Source organism: Cuculus canorus, chromosome Z (assembly GCF_017976375.1).
Source record: "Cuculus canorus isolate bCucCan1 chromosome Z, bCucCan1.pri, whole genome shotgun sequence".
NCBI lineage: Eukaryota > Metazoa > Chordata > Aves > Cuculiformes > Cuculidae > Cuculus > Cuculus canorus.
Genome location: NC_071441.1, coordinates 9081043 through 9093663, shown reverse-complemented (window position 1 = coordinate 9093663; position 12621 = coordinate 9081043). Strand labels below are relative to the sequence as shown.

The 12621-nt window shown below is 42.4% G+C and overlaps 1 protein-coding gene across 1 annotated transcript; it reads right to left on the bottom strand.

Moving 5' to 3' along the window:
• Nucleotides 1-241: 241 nt before the first annotated feature.
• Nucleotides 242-12387, bottom strand: SETD9 (SET domain containing 9). Its single transcript, XM_054055219.1, has 6 exons — nt 12285-12387; nt 9961-10325; nt 8159-8282; nt 6791-6918; nt 5461-5566; nt 242-3465 (listed from the first exon to the last, which is right to left on the bottom strand). Exons 1-6 carry the CDS (start codon nt 12368-12370, stop codon nt 3378-3380), a joined length of 897 nt encoding a protein of 298 aa, XP_053911194.1. The 5' UTR covers nt 12371-12387; the 3' UTR covers nt 242-3377.
• Between the last annotated feature and the right edge of the window lie 234 nt (nt 12388-12621).

Genomic DNA, 12621 nt, shown 5'->3' with positions numbered 1-12621 from the left:
ACCAGGGATAAGGAATTCAGGCAGCTTCAGTGAAAACAAGCCTGAAACTCTCTTTCAGTGACGAAGCTTCCGATTTTCCCTACACTCCAGGTTTTGTTCTTATGTAGGTGTGGTGGGTTGGCCGTGTCCGGCTGCCGGCTGTCCCCCAAGCCGCTTTATCACTCCCCTCCTCAGCAGGACTCAGGAAAAAAATAAGACAGAAAATATCTTGTGGGTTGATGTAAAGGCAGTTTAATAAAGGAAAAGCAAAGGCTGCATGTGGAAGCAAAGGAAAACAAAATATTTATCCTCTATCTCCCATCAGCTGGCGATGCCCAGGTGCTTCCCAGGAAGCACAGTCTGCATCAGGGAAGACTCCACAGATTTGGCCTACCAGTAGCTGGAATCAGTGCTTAAAATTTAGTTTGATTTTCCTTTCCTTCTTTTACCACTAAGTGTTCAGGCATAGAGAGGCAGTGCTAGCCAAGTAAGTCCCTGTTCCGATAAAATTCCAATTAAAATTACCCAGGAAAATAATTGTTTCAAGAGAGAAACTGTACTTACTGTAATGAATAATTAATTACTTAACAATAAACAGATTTCATTGAGAATTTTACTGGTTTACTACCAGATTGGACATTACATCTGAAATAACATCTGAACAGTTCTCTTCTCTGGCCCTGGAGGTGTTGGTTTGATGGTAATGAACGGGCACACAGGGAACTAGAATTACTTTCACCTTTAATGAATCTGAAGATGAGAAGGAAGAGTCTGATGTACCTGAAGCCCTTTCATAGGCTGTAGCACTTCACTGGACCAATATTTCTGCTCTTCCCTTTTCCTTTCTCCTGCTCAGTCCGCATGCTGTGCTGCTTCTTGCTTAGAAGCACCACCTGACTGCACCTCCTTCTCTTCCTGCTATTTTTTGGCTTTCTAGAGCCACCGGCAGACAGAAATCAATCGCTGCTGCCAGCTCTAGGCCAGGCTGCGCTTCCCTTGCATACAAGCAGTCTCTGGAGCACGCTAGGAGCTTCCAGTATTCCAGCAAGGAGAAGCCAGCCCCACACAGCCCGCGAGGGACAGGCTGCAGTCCTCCATTGCAACATCCACATCCAGGAGGCAGCAAGTGTAGGAAAGCAAACCATTCTCAATAAAATGAGCTGCAAACTGAAGTTGCAGACGTATACTTTCAAATGCAGCTACTTAAAAAGTATTCAGAAATGTATAAACAATGCAGCTGAGTTATTCTATGCCCTCACATGACACCATCTCAGTCTGGAAAACATGAGCAGCACCTGCCTTCTCTGGGCATGCCAAGACCAGTATTTCCCACCGACCACAAACTCTGATTTGCTGAGCTAAGCCCTGACAACGAACTTCCTCTCGGGGATCAAGAGATGACCAAAAACCTCCTCCCAGAGAGAGATGGGGAGAAGACCCAGCTCAGGAGAGAAGAGATCCTCGGAGTGATGTAGGGTGAGCATCATCTTCAGCAGACTGGAGATCACCAGCTGCTCTGATCGTCGAAGACACAAAGACTGCCACCAGAAGGTGTCCCTAGCACCTTCGTAAGACTTGTGCAGCCCACACTGAGCCACATCCCACTATCTCACAGCTCTGCTACTTACACCTTCCCGAAAAAGCAGCTGTCTGTAGCTGAGGAGGACTTCCAGATGAAAGTGAACGACAAGGTTCAGGCCTGGAAGGAGGCCAAGTAACACAGACACTGAGAAGTCCTGCATTCTGAGAAGGAGACCAGATGCTTCTGCAGCTAAGCAGAGCAGCCTGGCTGCCCCAGACACTGCCAAATTTATTACAGCACACCGTTTCCCAGCTCCTCCGTTCTCATGAGCTTACGCCAACTACAAATTCATTGGGATGCTTGCTTGGACTTTTTGCAGTAAACACTGTGATGATTTTTCTTTCCCAAGCTGCTTAGACAGACCCAAAGACTGACAAGCTGTCTCTTGTTTACCTTCTGAAGGCAGTTTGCAGACAGCAGCGAGAATTAATGTGGGACTGGCTGGCTCTGTTTATGCCAGTAACTCATTAAAAAAAACCACACAGCACACTCGGTTGGCACCATTTCCCCCAACTACACTGCAAAATGCAGTTCTCTCTCTTTGGGAATAAAAGCTATGAAAGTTGACACATACCAGGAAATTTACCCTGAACCACTGAAACTAGGATTGAACAGGACTCCAAGACACATATCACCATTCCTCCTACCCCAAGACAGGCACAGCTAAAGCAAGGGCTGAAGTTGGCCTCTCAATGACAGTGGACCATGCAGGCAGATCTGAAGTGGGGAACAGCACCAAAAGGCTTCATAAAAGATATGGACAGCTGGCAACAGTGAAATTCTCTCGAAAAGGAAGCAGATACCAAAGGCACCATCTCCAAGAAAACCAGAATGAAAACAAGTAATCACTGTGAACTATGAGGATTATACAAGGAACAGTTCACAAGACAGAAGTTATTTACACAAATCGTGTCCATTCTAAGCATGAGAAGTGAAATGAAAAAATAAAAAAACTGAGACACAGTTACTTACAACTGTGCCAATTTGAAGACTAAATGACATGTCCAGAACTGAGATTTTTACTTTATGAGCTGTTGTGTGGACAGCTGAACACCAACAAGCAATAATATCAACCACAGCAGACAGTTGAGAACCTAATGATGTAACAGTTAAACCTCTACCTCTGCATCAAAGATGGACTGTTTTCAGGGAAATAGGAACCTGCAGCTTGTGTTCCAAGTGGTAAAGCTACAGCCCTCCTTTATATAAAAATCATAGAATCACAGAATAGTTAGGGTTGGAAGGGACCTTAAAGATCATTTAGTTCCAACCCCCCTGCCGTGGGCAGGGACATCCCACTGGATTAGGCTGCCCAAGGCCCCATCCAACCTGGCCTTGAACACCTCCAGGGATGGGGCAGCCACAGCTTCCCTGGGCAGCCTGTGTCACTGTCTCACCACTCTCATGGTGAAGAAATTCTTTTTTATGTCTAGGCTAAATCTGCCCCTCTCCAGTTTATTCCCATTCTCCCCTGGCCCTATCCTCACAAGCCTTTACGAATAGCCCCTCTCCAGCTTTCCTGTAGCCCCTTCAGGTACTGGAAGGTCACTATAAGATCTCCTCTGAGCCTTCTCCTCTCCAGGCTGAACAACCCAGCTCTCAGCCTGTCCTCGTAGGGAAGGTGCTCCATCCCTCCGATTATCTTTGCAGCCCTCCTCTGGACCCGTTCCAACAGCTCCATATCCTTATGTTGAGGATTCCAGAACTGGACACAGTACTTCAGATGAGGTCTCACAAAAAATGCTCAGGAAGCTTGATGTATACACACACAAAGTATTTTAATGACACGTATCTCTCCAGTCTTGAATATATTAATTCAGTTCACAACCGTGTAGTAATTAGAAAAAAGTTCTTCTCCTTGCTTGATGTCTCTGAGAGCGACAAGCACTACGCACCTCAGGTAGCTGTAAAAAAAGGAAAAGCAAAACATGTGGAAGTGAACAACTATATTTTCCTTTTATTTTTTTAAATTTTTCATGGCAAGGAGCTAAAACAATGTCTCTGTCTAGATTACTTTTGAGACTAATATGCATAACCAGGAAGCCTGGAAAAAAATCAACAGAAATTCAGACAGAAATGCAACCAAAACCAATATAACTACCATAAAAAGCACAGCCTATATGGGCATGCAAATAATGTTTACATTCACACAGTTCTTCAGAAATGAAAATAATTAGTTGAGACAGGGAAGGACACTCATACAGACAAGATGAGAAGTTGGAGAGAAGTGGATGGAACGGAAATCATTCCTCTAGACAGGCCTATCCACAGGTGATACTTGGCTAAACACACTTGGCCAAACAAGACCCCGAAAGACATCTCTGAACTGCATCAGAGACTCCGTGGAATGTACGATAGCTGAATTCCCCATAAACCCCAAGGTGAACTCAATGGCTGGCAGCCAGTGTTCTTACAGACGGGTTTAAGAACCCACCCCTGAAATTCCTTTTAAGTAGATGACCATGCCCTACAGCTGAAGCGTCCATTCTAGGAAGACGAGCACATCGTTCTGATGCTGATGAAGGTGAAAGTGCACCAACCCAAACAGCCCCATCAACTGAGAAATTTACTGTGAGGCCAATTTGAAACAAACCAAACAAGAACACAAACAAGCACTAAGATCTCTTCTACTTTATAGAAAAAGTTTTAGCAACCACCTTACCTATGTTGTTAGCACTGTAAATATCAATATCAAAACAAGCAGCTAAAAGCAGGTGGAATCTTGTCGAGCAGCTGTACCCTGGGAGAACTGATGACTGAAAGACCGTATTTTCTTGAACAGATTCCAAGGAAGGGAGTAAAATTCCCCCTTTTTGAAATGGTCCCATAGCTTAGCTTTGCTCACTTTGCTCTCACACTTCAAGTACAGCATCCATTTACTTATTTACTTGCAGATTACAAGTGCAACTTTAACCTTGCCTCAACAAGAGTCCGAATTTAATCAGAAAAGCAGGTTTTTCAGTATGCACCATCCCTCTATCTAGTTAAATTTCAGAGTTTTAAAATAGCTTCAGAATTACATTGAAAGTCTAGATGATCTGCTCTAGAATCCTTATATATCCTTAAAATGAAGAGGACTATTTGGTTCCTGAACGTAGCCACTTGGACCAGAAGCCAAATATCTTTGGTCTGTTAAAGTCAGGACAAACATTACAACTTTCTCACAGTTTGAAAGGTATTCTTGATGACGTCTCAGTACAGGATACTCATTTCCAGACACACTGACTGCTGTTCATATTGTTCCATGTTATATTCATCTAATTGCCACTTCTCCCACATTTCCAAACAAAAATCTGAGAATGGTTTCTAAATGTTTTAATTTTTAAAAGAAGTGAACTTTCAGGTCATAATGAGGATGTTGTAACTATGCTGGATAACTAAAAATCACATGCCTTTAGCATTTAATTTGTCTCAGTAGAAATTAATTTTAGATTTCTCCTTGCAAGTTCATCTGCTGATTCCATACATAAGCAGAAAACATGGAGAACAGGAGAGTAAGAAGTCTAAATTTCAGCCACCTTAGAAGGGCTTTGATTGGTTAAGGGTTCCTAACTACAGTTGAAATATGTACTGACAAACCTCATCACTTTAATATAAGCAAAATATAGCTAGTGCTTTACGGGACTTAGAAGAATCACACTAGTGTAACCATTGCTCATAAAACCATGTCTTCAGAGCTATGCTGATTTCATTTAGGAAGATGTGGAAAAAGGAACAAGAAATAAGCCTTGTAAGTGACTTAAAATTAGCCTGTTCAAAGTGCTCATTCACACAGGTGCACATTGCTGTGTAACTCATCTTCACATGGAATAGTATCGTCCTTCAGCCACCTTTGTTTTTCACACATACAACATGCTTTGTATCATACAAGACTATTAGCTCTTTCATTCACTGCTAACCTCTCTATGTCATGGCTGTAGATGATGTTTGGCAGATACTGTTTCAGTTCTACTGGAAAACATTCTGGCACATCAAACTCCTGATAACACACGTTGGCTGCTTTTTCTAGAGGAGAGAAAGGAAAAAAATTCTCTATGACACTGAGGAGAAGATAGGGCTTACAGATGTGTAAAGATATCAAATGTACAGCTGCAAAAGTACCAGATGCTTCATCAAGCCTGAAAACCACGCCTCTGTTGGGAGCTGCTACACTCCTCTAAAGTTCTGCTTTGAATTTACGTAACCCACTATAGGTGTTTTAATTCATCCTTATTGCATTAAACAGGATGACCTGATTATCCACGTTTATGAAGAGGCACAATTTATGTAGTGCCAGGGGTAGCTGACAGCATTGCTGAATGCTTTTCATATACATTTGTTAAAAAATAAAATCGGGAAAAAAAAATCTTCCTAGTGGCAATAATTATCACATAAATACAGCCAGGGAGAAAATCACCACCCGTCCAGCAGGAAGAAGGGAATTTTGTTTACATGGACATTGGATCTGGAAGAAACACTTTCATGGGACAGACCTTGGTCTCCATGCCAGTCAAATCCTGGTTTGCCTCTCCAGCAACCTTTCTGGATTCTACCTGGAGGAAGGGTATCTTTAGAGTAACATAGGCTCTGAAAGTCACTGAGAGGCTAGGTATGGTAGTAATTGAACTTCATGTACCTCACAACCATTCCCATGAGTTAATTGTTCCCCCAACCTTAACATACACATACTGTGTAAGACAGAATAAATAAATAGTTCCTCTTTTCATGTCCAACAGCTATACCATAACAGCTTCGTAGATTTCGTGCATAAATTAAGGAAGTCTAAATGTGAGGAAGTCTAAAAAAAGTGCTATAGTCCAAAACGAGCAGTGATAGAATCTTACTGCAGGTGTCACTGTGTGTATGGTTTTCTCATGAAGAGTGCTGGAACCTCACTGGAGAACCTGATCTGCAACACTGTGGACTGCCTCATCCCAGCGAGAGGTACTTGCTAGGTATCCTTTCCCACCATCTCACATTTTAGGATGTGTGCCTTTCATTCTGCATAACCAGAAGAGACTCGGGGATCCGTAGGAGCCAGTGAGAAAAGCACATGAGTATTTGAAACGCTGCTGCGCTGAAGGACTCCAGCACTCAGCTGTCACAAAAGGCCTCAGAAACTCTTCATTCCCCTAAGTGCTAATCTCTTTTTAAAAAGCATTATTGTGCTTCAGGATCAGTATCCGATTTCTGTGTGACCTCCAAAATAATTTACATTTGTAAAAACAAACTCAAACCTGGAAAATTTACCTGGTGACCTACCATGTGAGCAGTTGTTGACATACTGTCCTATTGCCAGTGGGTTCTGCAGGGCAGCTGTGAGCCAGCTCTCATCGCTCATCTGAAATGGTCCAAGTTGATCTCTCCTGCTGCAAGACCTGAAAAGACAGACAGCGTTAGTGATAATCATCGCTCCTTCGCTTAACAGGTTATCTGTATTTCTGTCTGTAGAAACAGCCACAGTTGCTTGGTAAAGTTACAGCTGTCCAACCCAGTTGGGAGACAGGACAACACTGGGATGGAGTGGCGATGTGTGCAAACTTAACACCTCGATGGTACTTTAAAAAGTACATTCAAAGCTTCCACTGGTGCATGGTGTCTTTCAGACTTTAGCAGAAAAACCCACAGAAACCATCATGAACAATTCCAGAAATCATCAAATGTTGACATTACAGAAGTATCAACACATCCCGTGCACCCCTAAAGATGCGAAAGCTCATTACAATATCACCTTCAAATTCACTCCCAGAATTAAAATCTGATATTACTAGATACTAATTTTATTATTTTAGATAATTCTGCTCGTTAATAATTTCATTTTCTTTTCATGTCATATTTAAACACAAATTCCTACAAGTTATAATTTAAGGTAAGCTAAAACAGTCCAGGCTAGCTGCATCGGGGCAGTTCACACTGGACAGTAGGAAAAGGTTCTTCACTGAGAGGACAGCTGGCCACTGGAACAGGCTACCAGGGAAGTGGTCCCAGCATCAAGTCTGTCAGAGTTCAAGGAGAGTCTAGATGATGCTCTTAGTCACAGGCTTTATTTTTAGGCAGTCCCACAAGGAGCAGGGAGTTGCACTTCATGATCCTTATGGGTCCCATCCAACTTGAGATATTAATAACAAATCAACAACTACGATGACGGCGACGATGACGATGATGATGAGTACTACTAGTAGTAGTAACACGGTTACCGCTCCCTTCTTAAGTGCTGCTCATCTGAAGAGCACAGATGGAGTTACCAGACTATGCCTTTTGGTATTAGGAAATCCATATGGAGGTGGTTTTTTTTCATCCACTAACTGCATTTGAACAGCAGCTCAGAAGCATTTCAAAAAGGTTATGCTACATCCTGCTTTTATTAAAACTATTTCATTTACAGGAAAGAGTCTCTGTAAATCAAAACACATCCCAGTGGTGTAACAGAGAAAGATACAAGTACCTAATGATCATATACATGAGCTCTTACCCTTGAGTTGTTTCCATTATGAGATACACATAGGTGGATGATATAAAATACCTCAATTTAGGGTAAGACAACAGAGAACTGAGACTATTAGTATCACTGTTTTAAGTCAGTTGAGTGACAATCACCTATTTCTTTTGACTGCTTACCTGTACACTGATCTTGACAGTCCTTTATCATTCCCATCAATAAGGACACCATCTATGCACCTAAAAATAAAGGGATTGCCAAGGGACTGGAAAAAGATGGGCTCATGCTTTCTGTAGACAGTACCTGTGCAAGACAGATATGAATATTTCAGAAGAAAATCAGTTAACTGTCAGCATGGGCTTACAATATCGTCCAGTCCCTGCCACACAAAAACTCAAAGGAGATAGGGAGGATAGGAGAAAACTCCTATTTGCAGTATGTGTTAATGGTATTAACACTTGCAAACCTACATGCTTTAGACACACCTTTGTGGTACACCAAAAAAATCTATGTGAGTTGAAAATATTCCAAAGAAACTGAAAGAAACCATTAAAGAGAAGGCCTGTGTGCAGTATCCACGAGAGAGGTAGATAAAGCAGGACAGCCAACTGGCCTGCTTTAGAGAGGAAAATGTCAAGTGACGCTTGTTCAAGAAAGCACAGCTGAAGATACTAAGCACTACCATGTCAGGACACTTAAAAGCACACACACAGACAGCGAAGAACCTGACATACCTCCTTCCACCACCCTGGTCAGAGCTTTTGCTTGGTACAGCAAAGTGCCAAACCAAGAATTGACAAATAATTTCAGCAGACAGTTTCCTAAATCTGTGGACAGGATTTAACTTGCTCTGGGTTCCAAGCACAGCAAAGTGACAGCAGACTGGCTTGCAATTGTTTTTATGACATTGCGGTCCTGCATACCTCACACTCACTACATCTTTAGCAACCCTGTGCAGAAATCCTTCACTGCAACTTCACGAGGTGCCCCCACTGACAGGCTGCACTCACTGCCAAACAACTGGCAGGAGATCACTGATCTGCCCTCTCCACATGGTCCCTTCCCCAGCCAGCAGTTCCTTCATACCCCTAAAAAAGGAAGGCATCTCAACAGCTCACCCTCTCCTTTTGCTAGATGAACTGTTAGAGGAGACACTCAACAAATTTAAACTCACACTTAGCGTGTGCTTGAAATTCGAGGTGAGCTACAAAGTTACAGGCTCATCCTCTGTGATTGTCATTTGACAACTGTCAATTTACCACTCAACTGTAACAGCAGCCACTCCTGCTTTGGCGTGGCAAATCATGCACTGCTGCCCAATGCTGGCACGAGCTGGAGACCACATGCATGGGATGGTGCTGTTGACAGATGAAACAGAAACAAAACCAAAGCATTTCAGCAGAGCTGTCCTAGGATAGCCATACTGACGTAATCTTTCTAAAGAACGTAACTAAATACAGTTCCAAGAAATAAAGAGGAACAGAGAAGGCTCGTTTTCCAAACATGCTTTATGGAAGACAGTTCCTCTAATTGTTTTTTATTTTCGTTCTCCAATTCGCACTTTGGTGCTTTGAAAAGCCTTGTCTGCTGATCTGTGTGGAGATCTCAAAACTCTGTTTTTAAGATCTTTATGCAAAACAGACACACCAAGCAGTTAAACTGTATTATTCATCAAACTGAAATTGCTCCCATGCATCTGTGTTTCAGGAATCTGAAACAACTTCTCCAACAGCAGAAAAAACAGACTTGGAGTACTGAAAGTTTTTTTAAAAAACAATTCCCTCCCCAGTGTGGATTTTCTTATTTCCAAAAAAACTCTAGTCAGTTCATACAGAAATATTCTCACTCATCATAACTTGTGATTTTCTTCAGGAATGACAGAAATAAAACCTGTAAAGTACAAATCAGTGTAAACTTTGGCATTCCATCATTAGATGGCTAAAGTTTACATCTAAATCAGAAAAAAATAAGGTTTCATTACCAGGGTACATAGACACAACCGTCCCTTTTGGTACAAAACCTTTGGTAACAAAGACTCCAGTTCCAGCAGACTCCAGAGAACTTCGGTCTCGACTAATAGCAAACCCAAGTGTATTAAAGAGAACTTCCTCTGGACTAAACACATGTTGAGTCTGATGGTTACATGAATTTACTTCCGATTGTTTCTGCTCAACAGTCAGTAATTCGAGGTATTTACACTTGATTTCTGGAAGTAAGGCCAAAATATGTGCCTGTCTATTGAAGTCATTTATGAACAGAGCTTTAAACACTTTCAGTAGTGTTTCGAAGACATCTTCATCAGAGATAATTTTGTCTTGGGAGCTTTCAGGAACATACCGGAGGGTTCTGTAAAGAAAAAGTTATGCTTTAAGATCACATTTTTTGTAAATAAAATACAGAAGAACCATTTTACAGCAGCAAGTAATATGCATTATTGCTTCAAACAAATCCAAACTCTAAAGAATATTTTACTAAAAAAACATCATCTAATTTATTTAGAGTGAGGCAAGCAGGTTAAACTCCACCACGCTCTCAGTGACAAACACAACAAATATCAAAAACATGATTATTGAAGTTTATAAATACATATATTTATTACATTTTAAACGAGGCAAGGACAAATACTACACACACTAGGGAGATTTTAATTTACGCTACTTATAACAACATCACACTCATTCAAATTCAAGCACTACTGTTACCTTTAAAGAGATGGCAAACGCATCTTGCCAAAAAATACCACCCAACTATCTACTTTTAACACCAAACATAACTTTAAAGTATCCAAGTACAACAGGTTTAGGCCAGCAAAGCAACCCACGAGTCTGAGGACCTTGGGCACTGCGGCCATCTCCCAGTGGAAGCCTAGATCTGGCTCTTGTGCGCTGCTGACGAGGGGGTGATACCGAAAATGCTGGCAAATAACTCTCTGAGACTTGTTCGGAGTTTTAGAAAGCAAACACCCCTTAATGGGGCCTGGGCAACACGAGGGACTGATCTCCATCAATCACGTGTAATGAAACAAAAGCTGGTTTCAGACAATATTTCCCACGCATATGTATAAATTTTCCCAGAAATCTTGTGCCTATTCTATTACTTTCCACGGACTAATTTTTATGTCATTGTGAACTTCACAACAGTCAGATTTCTTGTTAATTTAGAGTTGGCTTCAGCTCTCTGTCTGATCTCGCATTTGAGATGGGGAAAGACTCAAATAGAGGGGATTACCGAAGAAGAGACATTTGTTCAGCACAGATCATACTTCATTCAAGACGTTATCACCTTCAAAGAACGAACAGTGTCTGGGAAGACACTGCTTGAAAGAAAGCATTCTGTCTCACTTTCAAAAACCACAATTACTTAGATGAAACTTCAGCTTAAATAAAAATATTCCACGTTTTGTAATAGTAACTACTTTTTGTATCAACATGAGGGAGTGATTTCATATTCTATTACCTTCCAAGGACTAACTTTAATGTCATTATGAACTTCATAACAGTAATATCTTTTACTGAGTTGGAGCTTTGGAGCCAGCTCTGCCTGACCTTGCATTTGAGATAGAGAAAGACTCCAAATAGAGGTGATTAGGGAAGAAGAGATATCTGTTCAGCACAGACCATACTTCACACAAGACGTTATCACCTTTAAAGAATAAGCAGTGTCTGGAAAACCCACTGCTTGAAAGAAAACGATGCCGTCAGACAGACATGCTACCTAACTTTCAAAAAATACAATTACTTAGACGAAACTCTATCTTTGATAAAAATATTCCACTTTCTGCAATAGTAACTACTTTTTGTATCAACAGGAGGGAGTGATCTCATAGTACTACCTTCCAAGAACTAATTTTAACATTATGGTGAGCTTTGCAACAATGAGAACTCTTGCTAAGTTGGACTAGGTTCCAGCTCTCTGTCTGACCTTACATTTAAGATGGGGAAAGGCTCAAGCAGAGGGGATCAGAGAAGAAGAGACATCTGCTCAGCAGAGATCAGACTTCACACGAGACGTTATTATCTCCAAAGAATGAACAGCGTCTGAAAAAACACTGCTTGAAACAAACCGATGCTGTCAGAGGGACACGCTGTCAAAAAAATACAGTTACTCAGATGAAACCTTTACTTCAGGTTAAATAAACACATTCCACTTCTTTTAACAACGACTACTTTTTGTACCAGGGGGAGCTCTCACTTCAAGCTTGGGAAACACAGCAGGAAATCCCTCAGGACCCTCCCCGGCTGCCTCGCCTCGCCCTGCAGGAGGGAACCCGGGACCCAGAGGGTTCTCGGCAGCCCCCAGACCCACCTGCGCTTGCGGCGGAGATTCAGGGCCACCCAAGGCACGAAGCGGTACTTGTAGGCGTCCCAGCGCCGCCGCAGCGCCCCCAACATGGCGGACGCGGAGCCCAATGGGCGCCTCAGCCAATCAGCGCTCAGGGCGGGACATTGGCGGGCGGTGAGGGGCGGGAGGAGCCCCCCTCAGCCCCCCCTTTCGGCCTCGGCCGAAAGGGGGGGCTGAGGGGGTTCCTAGCGCCGAAGAAAGTCTAATCTAAATCTGCCCCCCTTCATTTTAAAGCCGTTCCCCCTCGTCCTATCACTATGTGCCTTTGTAAACAGTCCCTCCACAGCTTTCCTGTAGCCCC